Source organism: Wolffia australiana, chromosome 14, assembly GCF_029677425.1.
Source record: "Wolffia australiana isolate 7733 chromosome 14, ASM2967742v1".
NCBI classification, from domain to species: Eukaryota; Viridiplantae; Streptophyta; class Magnoliopsida; order Alismatales; family Araceae; genus Wolffia; species Wolffia australiana.
Window position 1 is genome coordinate 8,264,899 of NC_135848.1, and position 26,661 is coordinate 8,291,559.

The following is a 26,661-nucleotide window of genomic DNA, read 5'->3' on the forward strand; positions in this document are numbered from 1 at the left end:
TTTTCTTCTTCACTGCTTGTGCAAAATTTTCATCCTTCGCTTTTTTTTTCTATCTTTCTATCTCCTTCTCCTCTCCTCTTTCTGTCTATGGTTATCTTATCTCCTATAGCTTTTGTTTCCCCTCTTAGACTCTTCTTCCCTCTTTTCCACTCCTAATTTAGTTTGATCATCTCTTCCCTTCTTCCTCTTTCCTCCTCTCATCTCTTATTAATTTTACTTATTATATTGTTTGTTTTCTTTATTGTCTTATCTTCTTTGTTTTTCATATTTACTGCGTACGAAGTTGCAAATTGCTATACCCTCTTAAGAGTTTCAAGCATAGTGCATCAACATGCATTGATGTAAAAACCAATCATTGATAAACAAATTATGTTTCTCAGAACCATGAACCCACCTAGAGGTAGTGTCGCGCCCCAAGACTGCTCTAGGGCAGGAGTCAACTGTCCTGAAGGTACCAACGCAGGAACATATAGTGCCGTACAGAGTCACCCTCGTTCGAACCATTCAGTCATCATTAACTACTTCAAACACATTGGTGATGGGTACTACGCATGCTTACTGCGTCATGAGAAGAACCCGCACAGTAAGAGAAAAACGACCAAGCGGCAAGCTGACAAGAGCACCAACATATTTTGGAGACATTTCCTAGTCATCATGCTCGTCATGCAGAGATTAAGGGCCTGGTGGTGGTCGACAATGATCAACCACAAATAACGGAGGCAATGAACGACCAACAACACGGAGAGCCAAGCTGACGAGGACCTATAAGAGGGCATATGCCTGATGAGATGAAGAATGTCATTGCACCATTCAGATGTTTGACGGATTCACCGTGGAGTATCGTTCAGAATGTTGCATTCAAGGAGATGTGGTGCTACGCGACACAATAGGACTTGGATCCCCCCAGTGCAAAGGTCATAAAGTAGTGGACAATCCAAATGCATGGACGCATGAAGGAAGATGTGAAGAAGCTATGGGAGAATGTGGACAGAGTGTCCCTCACTATAGACGCGTGGACCGTGTAGAACGGTACTGGACTTCTAGACATCAATGTTCATTGGGTGGACGAGAAATGGGTGTATCGAGAGCGAGTGCTTACCATCTAAGAGATCGTCGACAAGCATGATGAGGACACCATGGCGTCCATCTTTCTCCAGGTCCTGGAAGAATTCTGCCTACGACCAAAGGTCATCATTCAACATCGAACTTATCTTCGTAATTAATTATGTGATATTATACGTGACATGTGTTTATGCAGGTTTACGGTGTGACTATTGATAACGCCTCTACAAATAAGAGGATGTTGTCACTGATTGCAAAGAAGATAAAGAGCGTCAACCCGACGTTTAGTGCCAGAAGGCACATCCCATGTGTTGCACACATTCTGAACATTGTCGTCCAAGTGGCAATTAAAAGCTTCGGCATTCCTTCGACCCAAGTAGCAGAGCCTGATGAAGGTGAAGTGACTAGAACAGCAGAACAATATGACGACAACGAGGACAACATGCATGGAGATATATACTCAGTGTCTGAACACAATGACAGAGCACATCGGCTGTTATATTTGGGTGATGCAGTTGAGAAGGTGCGGACACTAGTGCACAGTATTCGGAGCTCTACTCAACAGAGAGAAGAGTATGCGAAGGCATGTGAAAACGACCCCGAAGTTGAAGATTCTAACATGGTCATGTTGGACTGTCCGACCCATTGGAACAACACTTATGCTATGTTATACGCTGCCGTGAAGAAACATGATGTGATTGATGAAGTGTCAAAGAATTTTGGTCGAAAGGGGAAGTCAACAAAGATGTCTAAGGATGAGTGGGAGTTGTTGAAATACTTTTATTGCATCCTTGGGCGGTATGTTGTATCCACCGATCATGTTTGCAAGATAGTGACGCCGGCCATATGTGATCTATAAAATTGAAGAGGGCACTTTCTTCACCTGCATACGACGGTTGCATGAAAGAGATCGTTGTAACATGGCGTAAGCGTGCAAGTCAATGCAACGCAAGCTAGCACAGTATGCAAAAATCTTGTGGGCGAATGATGCAATCACCGGCGCAACATTGATGGACCCATTACACAAAGGATCAATGCTCCATGAGGGCTTCAAAGAGGCAACCATTGCGTATGTACGATATTTGTTACCATGTGACTTGCCGAGGCATGCAACGGGTGGGCAGTTTGAAGCTGAGCACCCAAAAGGTAGAGAGTTGGACTCTTGGCTACATAGCACTATGCGAAAAGTCTAACCTACACCTGTGTCAACAAGGTCAGCACTGAACGAGTTTAACCAATACCGAACAAGGGTCGTGCCTAATGAAGGAGTGTTCACCCCACTATCTTGGTGGGCCAGCATAGGGGCAAAACGCTTCCCCTTACTTGCCTCCATTACAAGAGAGCTATTGTCCGTATGTTCAACAATCGCTCCTGCGGAGCTCATGGTCTCTACAGGCAACCCTATTGTCGCATACAAGAGAGCACGTTTGTCACCTATAAGCATTGAAACACTCATCACTGTGAAGTTTTGGCTGCGTGCGGACAACAAGCGATGGTACAATGATGTGGAGTTGGATTCGGATGGCGGGGATGGCCAGGATGGAGTAGTTGCATCGGCTCGAGGTACACATCCCTTACATTGACTATCGTATAATGCATATTTTACATAAGCATTGTGTTTTATTTGTTCTCTTTCGCTATGCAGGTGATGACCAAGTAAGTACAAACTATTAATGGAGCCGTGGGGAAATTCTAAGGCAAAGGGCGTATTTTGATGGTCAAATATTACAAAAGTAGTCAATTTTGTTGCACAATTTTTGTGTTAAAAAATTTCAACATTTCCCTAAAAATTTCTAGATTTTTTCAAGATTAAAGATCTCCAATTAACGATCGTAGATCCTGCAAAAATACTTATATAAATATTGGCTATAATGTGTGAATGTATGTATTTAAATCATGTTCAAGATCAATATAATGTGGGCATTAATTGCAGAATTTTCAACATTTCTCTAAAATTTTTTAGATTTTTTCAACATTAAAAATTTCCAATTACCGATTGTGGATCCTGCAAAATTACTAATATAAGTATCTAAAGTTTGCACTTAATTCACTAATGTAAATATTGGTTATATTTATTGTATGTATGTATTTAAATCATGTTCGAGATCAATATAGTGTGGCATTAATTGCATAATTTACAGCATTTCCCTAAAAATTTATAGATTTTTCCAACATTCAAATATTCAAATTACTAATTGTAGATCCTGCAAAATTACTAATAGAAATATTTAAAATTTGCACTTAATTCACTAATGTGATATTGGCTATATTGTGTGTATGAATGTATTTAAATCATGTTTAAGATCAATATAGTGTGGGCATTAATTGTAGAATTTTTAACCTTTCCCTAAAATTTTCTAGATTCTTTCAAGATTAAAAATCTCCAATTGCCGATTGTAGATCCTGCAAAAATACTATTATAAATATTGGCTATATTGTGTGTATGTATGTATGTATTTAAATCGTGTTTAAGATCAATATAGTGTGGGTATTAATTGTAGAATTTTCAATATTTCCCTAAAAATTTCTAGATTTTTCCAACATTAAAAATTTTCAATTACCGATTGGCTATATTGTGTCTATGAATGTATTTAAATCATGTTTAAGATCAACATAGTGTGGGCATTACTTGTAGAATTTTTAACATTTCCCTAAAATTTTCTAGATTTTTTCAACATTAAAAATTTTCGATTTACCGATTGTAGATCCCGCATAAACACTAATACAAATACTTAAAATTTGCACTTAATTCACTAATGTGATATTGTCTATATTGATTGCATGTATGTATATAAATCATGTATAAGATCAATATAGTGTGGGCATTAATTGTAGAATTTTCAACATTTCCCAAAAAGTTTCTTCATTTTATCAGGGATTTATTGGTGGATAAGGAGACATCTTCACCACATACATGATATAACTTTAATAAAAATAAGCTTTCAATTTAATTTCTAATTTTGAGGAAAATATTTTAAATATTTCTTAGAAATAGGCCCCTTAAAAAAATTATGTTACACGTTGCATGAGTATGAATCCAGATAAATTAATTATAGGGGCTTAAAGGATACAATTTTATTTTCATATAGTTTTCCTACAATTTGGAGAATATAGAGTCCGAGGAGCATTTCTCTTATAATGTCACAAGCAGCATTCATTTGCATGCGCAACATAATACTGGGGTTTATATGAAAAACGGCTGGACAGGATTTAAACTTTAAAAAATCATAGCATTCTTCCATATGGGATTACAACGGTTTCGGAAAAAATATTCGGATATTGGATATTGATATCCAGATATCGGTTTCGATATCCGGATACTGATAACCGATATCTGGTATCCAAGATCTGTCGTCCTTAGCCAACTGACATCCGTCACCGCTATCCGTCCACATCTAAAAGACAGATATTGACCGATATCCGATATCCAATATCAGACACCGTCCCGGTTTTTTTGCTGATATCAGATATCAGTTGTCCGATATCAGAGATCGGACAGATATCAGTTGGAAAACACTACCCTCCCCCTTTTTATCAACAAAAATCTTTGCATGCCCTAAGGAAACTACAGAGGAGACAAGGGATAGAACCAGAAACTCTCCCCATAGGCCAATACAAGATCCTTACTAGAAGCAAAACTCATGAGAAGCCCAGATGACCAGATATTATTCTCATAAAAACTAGTAAAACAATTACCATAGCCATCATTACTGTGTCCCATCCCAAACAGTCAAACATGGTCACACTAGACATGCCCAGTCTTTGCTACAAGCAAACACCAAGAGATAAATCCATACATCATCTCTCTCTCTCTCTGATGTAGAAGGTGTCATCATTGAGTTGGGTATATATGCAAAAAACCCATTCACACATAAAACACATTTTTAGGAAACTTCATCTAGCCAAGTCCTCAAGATCAGAGACTCTTCCCAAAACTAAGATCACAAATAAGATTACCGCATCCCACCCCAATGTGCACAACAATCAAACATGGTCTAACCAGACATGCTCGAGTCTCTACTAGAGAGAGAGACAGACAGACAGACAGACAAAGACAGAGAGAGGAAGAGAGAGGAGTTACTAGGTAGCGGCGGCGCCCTCGAGCTGGAGGCCGAAGGCAGACTTGCTCCAGGACTTGATGCGGCGTTTGCGGAGGCGCTCGGCAATGGCGAATGCGAGCTCAAGAGACTGAGAGGCGTTCAGACGAGGGTCGCAGTGAGTGTGGTACCGCGAGTTCAGGTCGTCAAAGGTCACCGTCTTCGACCCGCCGATGCACTCAGTCACGTTCTGTCCGGTCATCTCCAGGTGGACCCCACCCGGGTGGCTTCCCTCTTGCTCGTGCACGTCAAAGAAGGCCCTCAGCTCTGACTGCGATAACAAATTCAATGTTAGTATGATTTAGAGAAGATCCAAAGAGTGACGCAACTCTCTTTGGGTCTAGTGATGAGGACGGATTGGAAAATAAGCAGAGATGTTAGTATGTCGGATGGAAGGGTAAGACTTGTGATCATGAAAAAGATGTATCATAGAAAGATAGATATGGCTCCAGATAGAAGTAACAAGAAATAACGGAGAGAGAAGAATGTAGGCATATTTGGGTTGAGAGAAAGCAATTCATCATAGAAAGATGCGACTACCATCTCTGTAGAGAGAGAGATGGATAGCTAAGTTGATAGGCTGAGAAATCAATCAATCAATCAATAAATAAATAGAGAGATAATTCTTCAAAAAAATAAACTTAATCGAGAGATGTGAGAAGCAAATGGGTAGATAGATATACAGTTATCACTATAAGTCTAGATAAATGAACGCATGGAAAAATAAATAGCGAGATAAAGAAGGCAATGAACCCATAATCGTAATGTGGGGGATCTAGTTAGATGGATAAATGGTAAACCTGGTGGTCAAAAAAAGGCGTTACTAGCATGTGAGTTGCAGAGAGATTTATAAACTGATACATAACTGAGGGATGAAACTATTGCATTGCTCCAGACATAGGTCCAGAGAGATGAATTGTTAGACAGTGAGGCCCACTTAGGGCCCATTAAGCCCAGTCAAGATTGCATTGCTTCATGTTGTAAGGGTTGGGCCCATGTGTTATAAATGGGCCCAACCCACTTCCCTTATTTCTCAGTCTATGCCCTAATATGACCGTTGAATCCAACGGTCATATTCTCTTCCTCCGAGCCCTATAAACCCAGAACTGTACATGCTGTTTATTGATTTTGATTTTTCTTTGAGTAAAAAGGGATACTTTTGTTCTCATCTTTCTCCACGATAGTCTTTCGATCTATCATGGTATCAGAGCGCGATTGAAGGGTCCGTTCTTTTTTTTCCCGTTCGAAGTTGAAGATTTCCGGAATCCTTTCCGGAAGGGCAGTTCGCCGATCGACGGCAGTGCAGTTCGTTTTTGTTTCCGTTCGAAGTTGAAGATCTCCGGAATCCGTTCCGGAAGTGCAGTTCGTCGATCGCCGGAAGTGTCGTTCGTTTTTTTTTCGATTCGACGTCGAAGGTCTCCGGAATCCGTTCCGGAAGTACAGTTTGCCGTCGATCATCTCCGATTACCGGAAACCGGCAAGTTCCTCTCCGGTCTCCGGAATCTGGTTCTGTGGAAGATTGGGTGTCACTTTCTTCTTCGCGGGGCATCCTTCAAGATTGACTTCAGTTTGATTCTGCTGTCGACGGGGCTGATCGAAGACCTGTTCGGCGGTTGAGTCTCAAGCACTTCAGAAGGTATTGACTCACTCAAGGAGTCCCAAGTACTTCAGAAGTACACCGGGTCACTCGTGCCCTCACTTTACGCATCTACATAGATTGTTTTTTGTTGTGGCTTTTGAGGTGTTGAGTCCACATGGGGGGCAAATCTAGATCCAAACAGGTGGAACAGGATCTAAAAAAAGAAGCTGAGCTATCATCCATACTTCAACCCATTGATACTTCGCTCCAAATCAGGCCAGTTTTACCTGATTTGGATATGAAGTACAACGGGATTAACGGACAGAAGTGGATAACTGTGGCTCAGCGAACACTTGTAGCAGCACGATTGGGCAGACATCTGACAGATGATCCTCCCCATGAGGATGAGTTTAAAATGTCTCTATGGATCCCTGAAGAAGCACTAATCGTAAATTGGATGATTAAGAATATGGAAGAAGAGCAGAGAGATGATTACATTCTCATAAGTTGCGTTCGAGATCTATGGGAAGAGATACAGAAGTCATGTGCCGAAACCCATAGTGATTATCGAGTGATGGATTTGCGCGACCAGGAGCGCACACTGAAGCAGGGCAGTTTAACAATTTCGTCATTTGCAGCTAAGCTCAAGGCCATTTGGCGAGAGCTTGACCTCCTTTGGCCGACAGGAGACAAGACGTCTCCCTCGTACCTACGGGAAGTAAAATTTCGTACTCTGACCTTGATTGGTGTGAATCCTGAATATGAAGGCCTGCGAAGCCAATTGGTACATCGAGCGATTCCCGACTCCCTCCGAAGCAATTTCAGAACTACAAGGTGCAGAACGTCGGAGGAAGCTGAATGCAAAAGGAGAAGAGCCCACTGCCCCAGTCACAGTCGCACATTTGGTGAAGAAAGGAGAACCTCGGAGCACCCAGAGCCCGGCTGTCACCGCTTCATCACAAAACACCAAGTCTTCCACGGTTCCCAAGGAAGGTAACCCCTCAGAGCCTATGATTTGTGGGTACTGCAGGAAGGAAGGACATATCAAAAGGGATTGTAGAAAGTTAGCCTGGAAGGAGGAGCAAATTCGGAAGGGAACCTGGAATCCGGGGCAGCAGAAGAAAGCATACATGACTACCGAAGGAGGAGAAGCCACTCCTGCCCCGAAGGAGGAGAAGCCACTCCTGCCCCGAAGGAGAATGAGGGCAGTGAACTTCAAAAGTTGATTCACATGCAGTCCGAAATGAACAAACTGATCCAGAAATTCAGCTCTACGGCCCTGGCCAAATCAGGTGAACACTATGCTTTCACAACTTTCTCTAATAATACCTCAATATCAGATCCATGGATCCTAGACTCTGGGGCGACAGACCATATGTCTCCCAAGAGAACCATTTTTAAAACTTATGAATCAAATCTGTACAATCACAAAGTCTTCACTGCTAATGGAGGGATCCTAAAAGTAGCAGGGAAGGGATCAATCCAAGTAAAAGGTCAAATTCTAGAAAATGTATTGCATGTCCCTGATCTGAAAGCCAATCTGTTATCTTTGACAAAGCTAGTTAATGATACAGGTTGGCGCTTTATTCTTGACACAGATCTATGTTTTTTGTGTGAAAAGGACACCGGGAGGAGGATTTTATCTGTTAGAAGGGAAGGAGGACTTCTTCTACTAGACGAAGTGGAGGAAGGGGCCCAGATCATCACTTTCCACACACAGAGTGCAGACAGGGCTGTACTCCTCCACCGAAGACTAGGACATCCATCCTTTCATCTCTTGAAACAAACTCACCCTACGTTGTTTAAGGGGATTAATGTTGAAACTTTGATTTGTGAATCATGCCAATTTGCTAAGCATAAACGAACTACCTACGCTAGAAATGACCATAGGACTTCCGCTGCGTTCGATTGCATACACAGTGATGTATGGGGGCCATGCTCTACCATGGGACTCCAACATCATAAGTGGTTCATCATCTTTATTGATGATTTCACTAGATATACTTGGGTATATCTATTGAAGTCTAAATCTGAAGTACCGTCAGTAATTTTAGCCTTTTGCGAAATGATTCAGAATCAGTTCAGTAAAGGGATTAAGATTTTAAGGACAGACAATGCAAAAGAATATTTCAGTGGAGAAGTAAATAATTTTCTAGAAAGAAAGGGAATTATACATCAATCCTCATGTGTACACACCCCTCAGCAAAATGGTCTTGCTGAGAGGAAACTCGGACATATTATGGCTGCTGCCCGAGCTCTGTTATTTCAAGGGAATTGTCCCAAGTTTTATTGGAGTGAAGCAGTAACTACAGCTACACATCTGATAAATCGTACAGCATCTAGGACTCTGAATTATAGTGCACCTATAGATCTCTTGTCTAGGGAATTTCCTAATATCAACTTGAAAACTAACCTGACAGCCAAGGTCTTTGGCTGCCTAGTATATGTTCATGTTTTTAATGCAGGAAAAGTGGAGCCTCGAGCCATCAAATGCATCTTTATTGGGTATTCCTCTACACAGAAGGGGTACCGCTGCTACCATCCCAGCTCAAGGAAGGTGTTCGTCACCGCCGACGCAGTCTTTGATGAAACCAAGACCTTTTACGGTGAAGCCGACAGAATTGAAGGGAATCTGGAAACCATAGCGGAAGCAGGCCAGCTCAGCCAGGAGCCAGGAAACCAGAATATTGGTCTCCTCCCCAGCCTCCACGAACCGCAAGGAAGCGTCCACAATGGACCCGACCTTCAAGAAGATGAAGATCCGTTGGCAACTGCTGAAGAGGAAGACCAACCAAATAGTACAAGTCCTCAGGAAGAAGAAGATGTTTCGGGAACAGCACAGCCTGTGGATAATGATCCACAGAATGCCGTAGCACCAACCAACAATGGTTGGTCCATTGCAGTCAGCAAAGGAACGAGAGAATGCACCAGCAAGAAGCGATATCCAGTAAGCCATTACGTCTCCTATTCTCGGCTCTCCGTCGAATACAGTAAGATTATCTCTGCCTTAATGGCAGTCACTACTCCGAAGAATGTCAAGGAAGCATTGGCATCCCCAGACTGGAAGACAGCCATGGATGAGGAAATGCAGGCCTTAAAAAGAAATAATACCTGGGAAATGGTACATCTACCACCAGGGAAGAAGTTAGTAGGCAGCAGATGGGTTTTCACACCAAAGTACCATTCCGATGGTACGATTGCCAGGCTGAAGGCCAGATTGGTGGCACGAGGTACACTCAATCCTCACGGGATTGACTACACCAAACATTTGCCCCAGTTGCAAAGTTAAACACCATCAGAGTCTTGATTGCCTAGCAGCAATACTCGATTGGAAGCTCTACCAGTATGACGTGAAGAATGCTTTTCACACGGAGAACTGGAGGAGGAAGTCTACATGGCGCCGCCCTGGATACTTGGATGACAAGGATGTTAGTCGGGTTTGTCGTCTGAGAAAGTCGATATATGGACTCAAGCAGTCCTCGAGCTTGGTTCAGTAAGTTTTCTAACACTATGACTGCAGTAGGGTATAGTCAGAGTGAGGGGATCATACATTGTTCATTAAGCACAACCGGATGGAAAAGTCAGCATTCTTCGTCTATGTCGATGATATTATCATCACTGGAAATGACACCATGGAAATTCAGAAACTTGAAGTCTATCTGGCCAAGTCCTTTGACATCAAAGCACTCGGACCCCTCACTTATTTCTTGGGCATTGAAGTGGCCTACTCAAAGTCAGGTATAATACTGTCTCAACACAAATACATCCTTGATTTGCTAAGGGACACCGGAAAATCAGATTGTCGTCCAGTTGCCACTCCCGTTGACGTGAATATAAAGCTTCGAGCAGAACAACATGCGCAGGACGCACCCGTGGACAAGCACTCATTTCAACGTCTCATAGGGAGACTTCTCTACTTGAATCATACTCGTCCCGACATTGCCTTTGCAGTCAATTCCTTAAGTCAGTTCATGACTGACCCTCGGGAATCTCATCAGAGGGCAGCTGATCGCGTGTTAGCATATCTTAAGGGTTCTATTGGTCAAGGTCTACTCTTCAAGAAAGGAGGCACTCCACCGTTGTACTGTATACCGATTCAGACTATGCAGGTTCATTTGAGGACAGTCGGTCAACCTCCGGATATTGCAGTTTTCTTGGGGGAAACCTTGTAACATGGCGCAGTAAGAAGCAAAAGGAAGTCTCGCTATCAAGTGCAGAAGCCGAACTTCGGGCACTAAAAAAGGGCGTATGTGAAGGTATGTGGCTTAAGGGCATTCTCCAAGACTTGCATTTGTTCCCTGGAGAGGGGATGATCTTATACTCAGATAGTAAATCGGCCATTGCGATGGCTAAAAATCCGGTCCAACATGAACGTACTAAGCATGCTCGGGTAGCCAGACACTATATCAAACAAAGCATCGATGAGGGGTACATTGTTCCCCACTATCTTCCGACAACAGAGCAGGTTGCCGATCTCTTCACCAAAGGCATTTCAGGACCACAGTTTCAAGCACTTGTGTCCAAGTTGGGAATGTTTAACATCTACTCCCAACTTGCGGGGGGGTGTTAGACAGTGAGGCCCACTTAGGGCCCATTAAGCCCAGTCAAGATTGCATTGCTTCATGTTGTAAGGGTTGGGCCCATGTGTTATAAATGGGCCCAACCCACTTCCCTTATTTCTCAGTCTATGCCCTAATATGACCGTTGAATCCAACGGTCATATTCTCTTCCTCCGAGCCCTATAAACCCAGAACTGTACATGCTGTTTATTGATTTTGATTTTTCTTTGAGTAAAAAGGGATACTTTTGTTCTCATCTTTCTCCACGATAGTCTTTCGATTTATCATGAATAGATTGGCAGATATGCATAAAGATAAAAAATAGTGATGAGAGAAGCCCATGGGTCGAGAGAGATATATGGGGATTGATGTATCCATAGATGTATATATAGAAAGAGTAATTGGGAGAGAAAGAGATAAATGGAGACGAGCCCATACTCTGATTGCATCGAAAGAACGGGTCTTGAGCCCGCACGGGGCCTTGATGGTGTTCCCATGCATCGGGTCGCTGACCCACGTCACAATCAACCCGGCCCCACGGACGGCCCTGATCAGATGAGGTAGTTTGACCCTCATGTTCTCCGCTCCCATTCTCGTGATCACGGTCAAGCGTCCGGGCTTGTTGTGCGGATTCAAGATCTCGCACAGCTTAACCAGCTCTGCCGGGTCCATCTTGTCGCTCACCTGCACAAAAATATTCATGAATCATTGACTTAAGAACTAAAAACACCTTTTTGATACTGTTGGAGATCAAGATCCAGCTTAAATGACAAGAATATAAGTAGCTGCTGTTATCAGCCATAGATTTTAGCAGTAATAAGCCCTAAACTTCTGACAGATTCAAACTTCCAAAATTCCCTCCAGGATAAATTAATGATGTGACCTTTATGCCAAGGGGATTGGCCACGCCACGTAGGAATTCCACATGAGCGCCATCGAGCTGACGTGTCCGCTCGCCAACCCAGAGCATGTGGGCCGAGCAGTCGTAGAAGAGCCCAGATGTGGAGTCCTCTCTAGTCAACGCTTGTTCATACATGAGGTGGAGGCATTCATGGGAGGTCCAAAATTCTGTTGAGGTCATAAGAGGATGCTCTGGAGTCAACCCTGCAGCCGTCATGAAGCCAATTGCCTCGTCCACCCTCTGTGCCAGCTCCATGTACCTGCCAATCACAAACACCGACTCAATGTTCAGTTCATCTGACGATATTCAGGTCAAGAACTACATACTCGAGTTCAGGGTTTAGGGTTTTGGGTTTTGGATGCTGAGAACATGCAAGTTAAGCTGTGCCTTAATTCTTCACATAAAAGTAATAAAGTTTTGATTTCATTTGACTGAAAAGACAGATTTCGTATTAGCATTTGTGGTGTTGGATTTGGGACGTTACGACAGACGTGAACTGCAAGTTAAAGGGACAAATCTGAGAGGCGCGTCAAATGTCTTCAAATAAAATTCACTACGTTCCATCCGATGACATACATCTCGTCACGAGTCACAGTCTCGTTTTCAGGGAATAGGGTTTCAGGTTTAGGATCTTATGACTGATGTGACTATTTTTTGGTATACAAGTCATAGAGCTCTAATTCCATTCTATCTGAATCACATTTTTAGGGTTTAGTGTTTCAGAATTAGGGTTTTAGAGCAGAAGAAAACATGCAAGTTAAATGGACAAATCTGAGAAGAGAGTTCAAGTAAAATGCAAACATTTGACGTCATGAAATAAAAGCAATAGAATTCTAGTCCTGATAAAATTGCGGTTCTTGTGCTCACAATACGACAAAGAGGTCTAGTTCCATCACACCACAGACTTGTGTCTAGGATTTAGGGTTTTGAGGTTTAAATGGTTTACAGAAATAAACATACAATTTAAGGACATCAATTTGACTGTTCCGCATCAAGTCTTCACAAAAAAAGCCAAATAGGTCCAATTATATCACATCGCAGACTTGAATATAGGGTTCAAAGTTTAAGGTTTCAGATGCTAGCACTGATGTAAACATGCAATCTGCGGCAAAAATATAAAAAGAGTGTCTTGATCTTGACACTAAAGCCACAGACTATAATGTGTTATCTTCAAGAACATATCACAGAAGGCACATAAAAGCCCCACCAGTTAGTCGCATGCGTGGATCAGCTCACTACTGTGGAATCCTTTAAATAAGAAGCGGTGTGAAAAAAATTTTAATGATAGCGGGTTGGCCACTGGTTCCGGGTGGCCTTCCATATTTTCTTAAAAAAAACAAGCTGGTGTGAAAATCGTGATCGTGAATCCTTTTTCAATTGATCAGGAGCAACCAAGAGACCAGAGCAGTAGCAGGGGCCGCTGCCTCAGGGAGGGAGGAGTCTTGCAGGAGACTCTCACTACATCTTCCTTGTCTAGGTTTGCATGTGTAAGATGCGTTGAGACCAATCCGTGGACTCGAAGTCAACTGTCCATAATCGGTAATCTTTGTCAAAATCAAACTTTCACAGTATTCCTTGATACGAGTCAGACGTATCAGAATACTAATTCGATTATACCATTCCATGAAGAATCACAGATATGAGTTTAGGGTTCATTTCTAAGTTTTATTACCAATCAGAGAAGGGCATAAACTGAATGCAGGCACTTACCGGTCTCCCTGCTCGCTGTGCTGGAGAAAGTCGAGGTTCCACTGGGTGACTCGTTGGATCGAGGCATAGCCACCCGTGGCAAAGGCACGAAGTAGATTTAGGGTTCCAGCAGACTGACTGTAGGCTTTTAGAAGTCGCTGTGGGTCTGGAATGCGCGATTTTTCATTGAAAGCATCACCATTGATGTTGTCACCACGGTAGGCAGGCAGCTCTACTCCATCTCTGATCTCCGAATTATCAGATCTAGGCTTTGCAAATTGGCCAGCCATTCTCCCAACCTGATAGAGACTTTAAAAATTAGCACAAAAATAGAGATAGCGATGGAGATAGAGATAGTCATAAAGATAGATATTGAGATATTGGTAGAGGTCGAGAAAGAAAAAGATACAGAGAGATAGGAAATTTTTTAAAGTTTTCATCTAAAACAAATGGGATATATTTCTTACAAAAAATTCAAGGATATATAAATGTTATCAAAAATTAAATAAACCTTCTAAGAAATCACTGAAGTGAGATACATGGCCAATCCGAAGACGTAATTTGTTTCACTGAACTTTGACATATAAATTAGGAGCGACTTAGATTTAATGTTTGGCAAATTTTAAACATTTTACTCCAACAGCATGGCCAAGTACTACTGTTACCAGAAAATGACTCTTTTATAAATTTTAAAAGGTTAATCTGAATGATATAGATCAAGAAAGATGCACAGAGATAGAGAGGTACAGTGAGATAAATCGATAGAGATAGAGAGGTAGACTGATATACATAGAGATAGAGAGGCAGAGAGAGATATAGACAGTGGTAAAGAGAAAATTAAAGAGAGGTAGAGATGTATACAGAGATTTGATAGATATCTTCGAATAGGTTTCCACCTCTGAAGAAAAAAGAGAATGATAGAATAGAAAAAAAAGCAACGCTTACAGGGCCAGATAGATCATAGAATCCTCAACCGATGCAACTAATTCCTAAGGGGAGGGCTACATGCGTTTAAAGGGAACATCTAGAAGAACAAAAAACGAAAATACCCCAGAGAGGTGTTGGGAATCTTTAAATTTTCTAGGACATGGCTAGTTGAAAGCACGGATGGCACATTCATATTCTATAGGGATTACCAGAGAAGTAGTCAATCTTAGGAAAGCATGCATAAGAAAATAGGACAAAACATAATAGTTTTCCCTACCAATATAGGAAAATGGTTTGGAAAATGTCGACCGACTGAGTACCTTTCAAGAACATAATGGACATCGCATCATGCCTGACAATTCTATCGAGATGGAGAGCATGTAAAAAAGATCATTCTACGCTGACAATTCTATGCGGGTTGATGATATTCGTTTTAATCATATTCCAGGAGAAAACAACATCAACGGATATTTAAAAAAAAAACAGAGAGAAAACTCTTCCTACAATTGACCGATGTTTAGTATCATCTAGCGGATCCTCTGTCAGTAATTATGATCCGTTATTAACCGATAAACATTAAAGAAATAAGATCTGTCAATAACCTACATGGTACAGAAAGAAAAAAAGTTCTAGAAATTTCAGCTGCATTTTCTGGGCATTAATGAAATTAAGAAGGACGATATTAAAGAACTTTAGCTGAGGGGTAGACACAAATCGAAGGTTATTGCCTGGTTTAAATGAAACAATAAGTCTACAAAAAGGAGACCAAAGAAGAAAGCTCGTGCTTAACACGATCTTCCAATAGCAGTGATGACCCATCAAAGAATCAACAATAACACACAAAAAAAAAAATTAAAACTAAGACATTCCAACTAAATTCATTCCAATAAAAGAAATGACAAAAGAAAAACCAAAAAATCGATCAAAATCAGCAGAACAGACGGATGAAAACCCGACCTTAATAATAGGCATCTGCCCTCCAAAGGTGAGAACCACGGCCATCTGCAGCAAAACCCTGAACGTATCCCTAATATTGTTCCCATTGAACTCCTTGAAGCTCTCCGCGCAGTCCCCGCCCTGAAGCAAGAACGCCTTCCCCAATGCAGCATCCGCCAGCCTCTCCTCCAATCTCCTCGCCTCCCCAGCAAAAACCAAAGGCGGATAACTCTCCAACGATCTCAGAACCGATTCTAGGGCATCCTGATCGGGGTAAGTCGGCAGCTGAAAAGCCCTCTTCGACTTCCAACTCTCCGTGCTCCACGACGAAGAAGCTGAAGCCGATCCCGACGCCACGGACGACGATCCAGACGCCGAAACCGCGAATTTTCGCGGATTTCCGGATTGGCGAGCTCCAAACGATGGCGCCGACGCCGCAATGCTCCCCGCGCCGAGCAAAGACGCCATCTTTGATGATTTCTACGCCTCTCTTCCTCTTCTTCTTCCTCCCCGCGAAGAACTCGATCGAAGCTCCACAACCAACCCTCGCTGGCTCTTCGAACGGTATTTATAGTCCTCATCAGGCGCGAATCTCCACCGTCCGATTCGCGGTTTTGTGTTCTGTTCGACGGCTGAGATTTGTCCACGTGACGGGGATCGCGCTTTTGGGCTTTATGTAGGCCCAATAAGACAAGATCCGTCGTTATCTCTTTGTACCCGATAAGATAGTTAGGTCAGGCGTGTGGATAGAGAGAGTCGCACGTGGGATAAATTTAATTTATTAAGGATAAAATATGGCGCTTTATTTCTTTGAAATCTTCAAAGTTGTGAGATATTTCTGTCGCGAATATACTAGTATAGTTCCGGATCATCCAGGACGTGGATCATGGACGGGACGGGATGAAGATCGTCCCGTCTGACGTCCTGATATTTCAACTTTGTCCAACTTCGTCCAGGGATTTTTCCGTCGAAGAAAAAAATCATCCGGGTCCTGACTTTGCCAGTTTCGTCCCGTCCGGAGAAAAACCGTCCCGTCCCTCGTCCCGGATGGAAAAAAATCTTGTTTTAAAATTTTAATATATTTTTCTTAGTTTTTTAGGGAAATATAGAGGAGAGAGAAAACGGAGGGACATATGTTCAATTACTTTTCGGCGACGTCAGTTTGCGCGTGCAAAAAAAGCAGGGATCTTGTCTTATTGGGCCTACCGTAAAGCCCAAAAGCGCGAGTCCTGCCACGTGGACAAATCTCAGCCGTCGAACAGAGCAGAAAAGTGTGAATCGGACGGTGGTGATGCGCATCGGATGAGGACTATAAATACCGCCCGAAGAGCGAGCGAGGTTTGGTTGTGGAGCTTAGATCAAGTTCTTGTCCCGAGACTTTGATGCAAAATGTCAATGAATTAATTAAGTGATGCCACGTCGCAAGATCTCAACCGTCGGAAGCTAATCCGACGGATCTTAGTCCATCCCTCGCCGTCCATCCTCCGAGACATTCGGACGGGAAAGTTTTTTCATCCGATAATAGGAAAACCGTCCCGTTCGTTCATCCCGGGACGAATTTCCATCCCGGTTTTCGTCCAATCTCACGGACGGGATGATTTTTTCATCCTGGGAAGAAAAAACCGTCCCGTCTGCGTCCCTGCACTGTATAAACTGGTAGATTTGTTGTAGATCATGTGAATCATAGCAAATTGCTAGGCAAATGGGTGAAGCAGATGAGCCATGGAAAAAAATTGAATGGTGACTTGTGTTGAAAAAGTATGCTTATGAAGTGGCACTAGCAAAAGAAGAGTAACCCAAAGTTGAAAAATAAGTGTGTCAAATTTTACTCATCCCTCTTTTGAATATATAGATTACTTAGGAGATACTAAGTTTTATGTGTGTGGGGAAAGTGGAAATTAGGAAAACATATATGGGAGCTATGTGTGATATATTGAGAAGGGTACTTGCATATAGTTGAGATGTGCCTAGTATTCTGACAATTGGTTTATTCTGTTGATATGGTCAGACCTTCGAGATATTTAATTTGTATTTTTTTCTGTGGATCGTGTTAATATCAAGGGAAATGGTGAATAACATGTGCCATGGAAGAACTTGTTTGGCAGTTTATGTCCAAAAGTAAGTTTGTGTGACTTATGGAGTGGCCTACTTAGGCAAATATTTGGTGGAGCATTTTAGAGACACTAACAAAAGAAATATCCCCTAAATTAAAGTGCTTGTGGGGTAATCCAAACTTTTTGAAAAAAGAATGTTATCTCGTAATCGTCTCTCTATTAAAGAAATAAATATTAGGTGGTACAAAATCAATATGTGTGGGTAGTAGAAACTAAAGGAAGTATAAATGGTTGGCAAGTGAATATTGTGTTCATTAGTCATTAATAGAGCGTATTCATTATAGTGCATGTGTGATGCTTCTAAATGGAGTCAATTAATATATGATCTGACTTAATGAATTATGATGAAATCATAATAGAGAGATCATTAGTCTTTAAGAGTGTACTCTAAATATTCATATTCAAATGAAACTCGAGAAGGACATCAAAGTATCTTGACAAAATAATATTATCTAGTCCCACTTATATAATAAGTATGGTTGATCCCATAACCATTAGTGTGGAGACACTTAGGATAGATATTGGGTGCTTTTTTAGTGGAAAGAATCCCCCAATAGTATTCTACTAGACTATCCAATGGGTTGATACACATCATCGTTGTCAACGTAGTCCTTAAAACTGAGACACCATAGACATCTTGCACAAAAGATCGTACTTTGACTATGACCTACAAGTTCCTAATCATATAATTCTAAATCGTTTGTATTTAGGTGAAGCAAGAAGTTTACAAAGATGATAGGGTTATCAAATAGGTCACCCTTCATCCTGTAGCTCAAAGGAGATAGCTCAAGGAAGAAAATGTGATGAAGTATTCACTAGTGTAGTGAAATACTGGAGAAGAGTTCTCCAACGATTTTTTAACACATCTATACAAACTTTTGTAAGTGATTAGGGTTCGATCATTTACCATATCCTATTTCATCCTAGGAGCATCAAGCAAATGTGGAACCATATGTATGTGATAATTGATGACAGAAACTATCTACGTGCAAGTCAATGCACTCTTCTGTATCTTCTAGAGCACGAGGTGTAGCTTAGCACCTCACATGCTGGTGATTCAACCTCAAGTGGAATAAATAATTCAACATTAATTAATATGTACGGTGATGTTGATAATTAATTTGAAATGCTAATAAAAGTTATTGGGCCATTTGAGTCGTTCACTAGATAATTACATCGACCGAGGGGGTCACGCACAAATGGACTATTAGACATTGGAAGATATGTTTAAAATTTAGGGTTTTTTATGAAAAATCCTAAATTTTAAATGTGGGACAACCTTAAAAAAATTTACCCCATGCAGAATTGATCATTAATAGGAGAATAAGGCTCTAGCCTTCTTCTCCCTTCTCCCCTTTGTTCCTCTCCATCCCCTTTGCACAAATCCACAGTATGAATTGGAAACGGCATACTGATGATGGTGGAGATAGTACAAGCTTCTCAATACTGGGGAGGATATTCAATGTGCTAGGATTTGTATGGATACATTTAGAGGTTTTAGACTTAAGCAGCTCAACACATCTCATTTGAGAAACTTATAAATCACATGTCTAATCAGTGGACAAGTAATGTCATCATCATTTTGTAAGTGTTGTTATTATTATATTATTTGTTTTCCATTGAATGTATTGATTTGGTTTTATCACACTCAGGGACATTCAACCCAATAAAAACTAGGAAGATATTCATGAGTTGAACATTAATATGCACAGAGTATTTTGACAAATAGCGCATAACAATATCCTAAGGGTCCCTTCAACTTAGTGTAAAGTAAGCTTTGGAGGATTTAAAACATAGTTAATGGATCCACCTAGTGGTTTGAATTCCCCATTTTAAAAACTTACATTTCTTTATTTAGGTACATCAAAATCATGTTAAGATTATAACCCAGTGGGACCCATGACGAGTATACAACCCTGGTTGGCTTTGTACACTTGATGGGTCCCTCTTGGAAACCTGGTCGAGTTATATACTTATGGCCTTTAAGGTATATTTGTTTGGCCCAGCTTAATAATGGTCCATAAATTCTACTCCATCATTTCTAGGTATATTGACTACTTAAGCATAGGGCTTATAAGGTGTTGGGTCTGAGGACCTTTTTACAAGAATCTTCCCAAAATTTCATGATCCTAGATGGCCCCATTTAGCATCCATCTTATTTGGGTACCTAGTATATGGGCTGCCTATGTGGCACCTTTCAAAGCAAGCAAATGTGCAAGGGTCAGTAGCTTTTCTAAATTTCTTCAAAGGTTTTTCATGCGATGGTCCTGCAAGGTAGATGATATGTATGAATTTGTTAGAGCCCAACAACATAAATCTCCACTTTCGACATGTTCTATGCATGTGCCCATCTGTGGAGCAAAAGGTTTAAGTACACAAATATCTTAGATGAATAAAATATTCAATCAATTCTTAAGCTTTATCATTTATTATCTGGATAAAACATGAGAAAAAATAAAAATGCCTATCCATGACGATAACAATCTTTGAAGAAAGCATAAAACAAGCTTCATCAAATGGCTTTGGTATCATATTGTTAGAGGGTTGCTTACTATAGCCCCATAATAAATAAAAGAAAAGGTGATAGGTTTCAATATAAAACTGATGAGATTAAAGAATGGCTGCAGGATATTCAGAAGTTGTAGAGAATTTTAAGAGAGTTCCACCAATCTAAGAAACATAGGCAGTAAACAGAAAGTATCATCAGCTCATTTCTTCTCAAAGTAAAAAACTAAGTATAACAATTGCATATAAGCACGTCTAAATGGAAAAAATGAATGAAGATCATGCGAGATAAAATATACGGAAAGGAAATCACAAATGCAAGGGGTTCATAAGTTTGAAACACATAGAACTCTGGTACCAAAAGGGTGTAGACCTGAAGAAAAAACAACTATATTATGAAAATCACCCTCTGTGTGTTGTTTGCTCCATATCCTACAACATATAATACTAACATATTATAAGATGATATTTACATATTTATCTGCATTAAATTGATTAGATCTGTGTGTTATCAAGCCGAAAATAATTAAAACCATTTTATGAATGATGTTTTGAATTTGTGAAATTTGAAGTATTTTTAAGGATTTTTCAGACCTTATATTCTCAAAGAAAATAAATTTTTGAGTCAGAAAATAAAAATTTCCAATTTTTTCTACAGGATATACATAAAGATATATGTTTCTAAGTCAAAAAATATAAATTTATGCATATTTTCTTGATTTATATTTAATTTAACATGAATTATATGATATTCTATTGGTTTTTCCCATGCCATGTGTTGCCATTTGACTCATCAATCAATTACCAACCAATGATTACTATTAATGATTGGAGACTACAATCATTAAACCTTGTTAATGATTGGTGTCGGCGAATCATTAAAAGTGAAACCGCTATGGCATCCCGAATAGCAATGCCATAATGGTATTTACTGCTAACAATTAATCTTTCTTAATTCAATATTTTCAAGGTGGTGTGGCCCAATCAGAAAAAGATGCCCTTTTCACAATAATTGTGTGCGTAGGTTGAGGGTGGAAATTTTCAAATAAACATTTTCTTAATCATTTGATTGGTCAAATATTGTGTGATGATAATACATTGCACGACATATGGCACACACATGTCCCTCTTTCATTAGGCTTTAAAAGAAAAGCATTGACGTGGCTGTGTGCTCATGCGCTGCCATGTCACCTGCATGTTCCTTTAATATATTAATAAAATAATATTATACTTTAATTTAAATATTCGTCTTTTCTTTCAAGACACATAGCTTGACAAGAGCCATTGATCGAGGATGATACAGGGAATGATTGCATTTAATTCCATGATGAAGAAAAAACCCTAAAAATAACATGACAAAGATGACGAGGACGACGAGGGAGAAATCTTTGGATTAAATCTATGGGTAGGAACTATCCAACTTTAGTGCTTGATATCTGACAGTCCAGAAGTCTGATCAATCTGTATGGTTGGATCTACAAATTGAGCCCTCGATCTTTGTAAAAAAATCATTAAATCACTTCCTCTTATAGGGGTAGATTGAAAGGGAGGTTTTGAAGGTCTATTGAGGGAGTTCTTGGTGTCTTGAGTGTTTGGAGAAGGTCAACAGAGAAATGGGGAGGCCGATCTGCATTAGGAAGATAGAGATCTAAGGTTAGTCTATTGCCTAACATTGATCATTCATCAACACATTCATTTAGGTAGAGCATATTCATTCCATCATCTCTATTCACCACCATCCATTACCTTCCATCATCATCCACCACTTACCTCATGTATCATCTCATCATGTGTTTCCCGCTCTATTTACCTAACAAACCCTAAAACACTACCTTCATCTCATTCCTCTCTCATTCCTTACCTCCACCACCTTCATCCCTGCTCCTATTTCTGCCATCTTCATCATGTATTGTCTTCCAACAAATCCTACTTTAAACATTAAACCATAATTTAGATATTTCTTATCATTCCCCCTCATTCATCACATTTTCTCATCATCATCTCTTCATGCCTTCCTTCATCCCCCTCTCTCGTTTTCACTCGTTGCATTCAAGTTCCACTATTACCAATTTCGGTAATATCAATCTTATTATAATTAAATATTTTTTATCCCCTGCTCATCTCACCATCTTCACCTTACCACTGCCTCTTACCTTATACATATTCATTCTTGTCCTCTTAAAATCACCATATCGAGAAAGTTATTTCCATAAGATCCATTCCTTGTGGAGATGGCCTACACACCCACAATATAGTACATTTACTTGAGTATTGGTATATAAATTTTATTTAACAAACTCAAATCCAACATCGACATAATTTACACCTAATTTTGAGTTTATCAATTTCCACTATCTTTTGGTGAAATTAATGCACAAGAAGGTAGATGATGACGAAAAGTGAGAGAGGGAGAGAATAACGGATCATGTTTAATTATTGAACTTCTGCCTTAGAAACTGATACAGTACTTCTTAAGACCTTACACAGAAGATAAATCATTGGTAAGCTCAATCAGCGACTGAGCTTTAGGCAGGAAAAATAACAGATTATTGAGTAATCATAGGGTTATAAATACACTGTGTAAAGACATCCAACATGCATCAGATGAAAGATCATTGAGGTTCTTCTTGTCACTATTGAGTTGTTTAGCAATTTTTAGGATAAGAGGTTCTCTATTTGAAAACTCTTGAGGCTTAGGCTGTTTTCGCCTCCCATTTGTTCCTCTTCGTCTTCTTCTATTTTTTCATGATCCTTGGTAGATCTCCATGGGATATTTATCAGAATTTTTTTTCACTCAAACGAATTATGCAGGATCCGACTTCTCCACATCCATTTCTTTTTCCAATAAATTATTTACATCCATTAGTATTCAAAAGAATAAAACAGTACATTAATATTAATTCAGAAGACACAAAACAGAGACAATGCTTGTGTAGTTTAGATATGAAACTGTATGTTATTCTTCAAATTTAAAAACATATCAAAACCTAAGAGAATATCACCCTACTTTTTACCTGTCCTATTCATATGAGTACCTTTCAATGGATTAATGTAGATCTGTGGTTCAATGTCGCCCAGAATACGCCCCATATCACCAGTAATCTTTACAAGAACAGGAACCATCTTTAAAATAATGGAACCTAACCCTATCCCTTACAATAATATCTCGACTGTACAACTTAGAGATGAGCTTCGTCGCCTGATGGCAATCAATACAGACCCTCAAATTCTTCACAACCCGAATAACTGTCCCAGGTGCAGTGTTCATCAACCCAAATGCAATGGCTAACTTCTCACTGTGCATGCCGAGGGCAGTCTCCTTGTCTTCTTCATCTACATCCACAAGAACCTCCTCAAGCTCTGGCTCATAACCAGCCCTCTTCAACTTGATGCTGAGCTCATCCAAGAACAAGTAGATTTCTTTTGTTTGAGGATGTGACTTGTCTCCTACAAGAAATTGATGAAAGATTCCACCCAGTTCAATGCTGCTCCAGCCAGGTATCTTCCTTGGCCGAAAGACTTCCACCTCATTTCTCACCTTTCTGGCACCAGCCCATTTACCAGACCTTGAGTAAATGTTTGCCAGTAGGACTTGACATCCAGCCTGTTCAGGGTTCAACTCTTTAATGATTCTTCCTACTCGTTCCGCCCTCGCAACGTCTCGGTGTATTCGACAAGCATTCAACAATGAACTCCATATAATGAAATCAGGCGGCATGGGCATAAGAGATATGAACTTTTCGGCTTTGTTCAGAAGCCCGGCTCGACCGAACAAGTCCACCATGCACCCATAATGCTCAATTTCAGGGTGAACCCAATAAACTGCACTCATCGACTCAAAGTAAGCATTGGCTTCATCCAGAAAGTTGCCATGGCTGCAAGCACTGAGCAGCGATATGAATGTGACCTTATTGGGGGCAATGCCTTCAGACCTCATTTTCTCAAAGAGATCAATCGCATCTTCAGCCATTCCATGGATGGCGAAGCCGTTAAGCATGGCATTCCATGGATAAACTGTCATTTTCAGAAATCCATCATTGAAGGTTTTCAATGCAGCCACTATCTCACCACATTTTGCGTACATATCGATAAGACTAGAGAGTAGTCTCTCATTCACACCGATTTTTGCTTTTTTGATGTAAGAATGAATCCACCTTCCCTGGTCCAGAGCCACTAGGTTGGCAGACGCAGTAAGTATGCAAGTAAAAGTAACCTCATTCGGTGTAACACCAGACCTTTGCATTTGATGAAATAACTCCATTGCCTCCATGAATGAACCCTCCTGATATTCAAAACATTAAAAAAAAAAGCATTCCACCCTCAGCGTCAAGAGTTCTACAAAGGGTAAGTTTACATCAAAAGAAAATGTAATTAAAATATCATATTGGAAAGTGCAGGAAGGATAGACTAACTTCAAATAGTTAAAAGCAAGCATTACAATAAATAATTTTAGCTCTCAAAGAATGCACTCATGATAAAATTTTAAAGAAAGCTCGGGGAAACTGGGAGACAAAGAGAAGTGTAGACAAGAAAGCTTTTGGTGTCCAAGATGACGATGATGTGGACGACGACAATGTGAAAACTAGTTCAATTTATACAATTTTTACTCTAAATGTGACTCACTCTATCTCTCTCCCTCTTTCTACTCTCTCAGTGATGCGATGATGACAAGTATACGTCATCATCCTCATCATTTGTCCTGGCCAGGATGACAATATGATGACAATATCATCATCCTCTCTCGTCTGCAGGTAAGATGAAAATTATGATGATGATTGCAAAATCATCACCATCACCCATGCTGCAAACGATGAAGATGACGATAATGATGACAGGTATTCAATGAAGATGATGATAACGATGATGGGTTTTGGAAGACAATGAAGATTTTTTTTCCATTGTCTGCAACCACTACCACCAACGAATGACTACCAAAACTCATTTAACTTGGATTTTATGATTCTGCTCACTAATTACAAAGATGTAAAAACACCCAACAGTGTAGAAAAACATCTCAACCTGCGCAAGCCAGACTATTCCTTCAACTTTATACCCATAGTTGAATTAAAGAGCATAGAAAACCAAGTTAAATCTTCCAAGAAAAATTCACCTGCACAAATCCTGAAATAACAGTACTCCAAGAAACCACATCTCTGTTCGGCATTTCCTCGAACAGCATCATAGCATGCTTCATGTCACCCACATTAACATACCCACCAATCATCGAATTCCAGGAGAACAAGTCCCTGGAAGAACAATCCTTAAAGACTCTCTCTGCCTCCTCCATCATCGCCCAGCTGCCGTACACTCTGATCGCCACATTACATACGAACAAATTCGAATCCAGACCCAAACGAACGCCCTGTCCCCTGATCTGATCCGCCTCAAACACAGCAATCGATCTCAGTTCTTCATCTGCAACCATCCCTTGACGATAGCAGCAGGAATTCAGAACAAACGCCAGAGTATACTGATTGGGCGTAACTCGAGAATGGTCTTCCAAGAGTCTGCGGAAGAGCAAAAACGACGAATTGAGAACATGGGTAGGAGAAATCGAGTGTGCCCGGATGAGAATATTGTAAGTGAAAAGCGTAGGATGGGGAGTAGTGGAGAGGATGAAGTCCGCGTAATCCTGGCAAGAGAGGGAGACGAGAGCTTGGATGAGCTTGCTGGCGACGAAGGGGTGGTGGGTCAAGCCGGAAACGATGAATTTTGAATGGAGGCGTTGAATCTGAGCTAAAGAACTGGAATTGGGCAGAGCTGTGAGGAGAGGGTGGTGGGTAGAGATTGGATCGTAGGATGTCTGTGATTTGATGGTTCTGATCGAGATTGATGATCGGAGATTGAAGGGGAAGAGAAGGGGTTGGAGAGGACGTGAGAATCGGCGTTGCAGGATGAACATTCCCTGCGATGGTTGTCTCTCGCTGGAATGGTGGGTGCAGGCTGCGAGAGATTCTCTGGGGAGAACCAAGTTCAGTTTATAAGCAAAGGTTCTGAATTTATAAGAGAGAAATTTATAGAGAGAGAGAGAAACAGAAGCATAGAGTTGAAGAGAGAGAGTGTGAAGATGTATATAGAGAGAGAGTAACAAAAGCATGGACTTGAAGAGAGAGAGAGAGAGAAAGAGAATATGGATAGAGAGAGAGAGACAGTGACAGAGAGATAAAGTGAAGAAAGAGAGAGAGTGGATATGGGTAGAGAGAGAGAGACAGTGACAGAGAGATAGAGTGAAGAAAGAGAGAGAGTGAATATGGATAGAGAGAGAGAGACAGTGACAGGGAGATAGAGTGAA

At 40.7% G+C, this 26,661-nt stretch overlaps 2 protein-coding genes and 1 long non-coding RNA gene across 3 annotated transcripts; 1 reads left to right on the top strand and 2 right to left on the bottom strand.

Annotated features, from left to right (window-relative positions):
* The first annotated feature begins 1,288 nt into the window (after nt 1-1,288).
* On the top strand, nt 1,289-2,869 carry LOC144712095 (uncharacterized). Its single transcript, XR_013583729.1, has 2 exons — nt 1,289-2,625; nt 2,708-2,869. It is a non-coding gene; the product is annotated as an uncharacterized LOC144712095 (long non-coding RNA).
* A 2,119-nt stretch (nt 2,870-4,988) lies between these two features.
* LOC144712317 (phospho-2-dehydro-3-deoxyheptonate aldolase 1, chloroplastic-like) lies at nt 4,989-16,292 on the bottom strand. The gene is made up of 5 exons (XM_078586554.1): nt 15,772-16,292; nt 13,909-14,186; nt 12,181-12,457; nt 11,736-11,981; nt 4,989-5,430 (listed from the first exon to the last, which is right to left on the bottom strand). The coding sequence occupies exons 1-5, from the start codon at nt 16,216-16,218 to the stop codon at nt 5,143-5,145; spliced, it is 1,536 nt and encodes a 511-aa protein (XP_078442680.1). The 5' UTR covers nt 16,219-16,292; the 3' UTR covers nt 4,989-5,142.
* A 6,945-nt stretch (nt 16,293-23,237) lies between these two features.
* Nucleotides 23,238-26,436, bottom strand: LOC144712296 (pentatricopeptide repeat-containing protein At3g62890-like). Its single transcript, XM_078586531.1, has 2 exons — nt 25,480-26,436; nt 23,238-24,651 (listed from the first exon to the last, which is right to left on the bottom strand). The coding sequence occupies exons 1-2, from the start codon at nt 26,269-26,271 to the stop codon at nt 23,461-23,463; spliced, it is 1,983 nt and encodes a 660-aa protein (XP_078442657.1). The 5' UTR covers nt 26,272-26,436; the 3' UTR covers nt 23,238-23,460.
* Between the last annotated feature and the right edge of the window lie 225 nt (nt 26,437-26,661).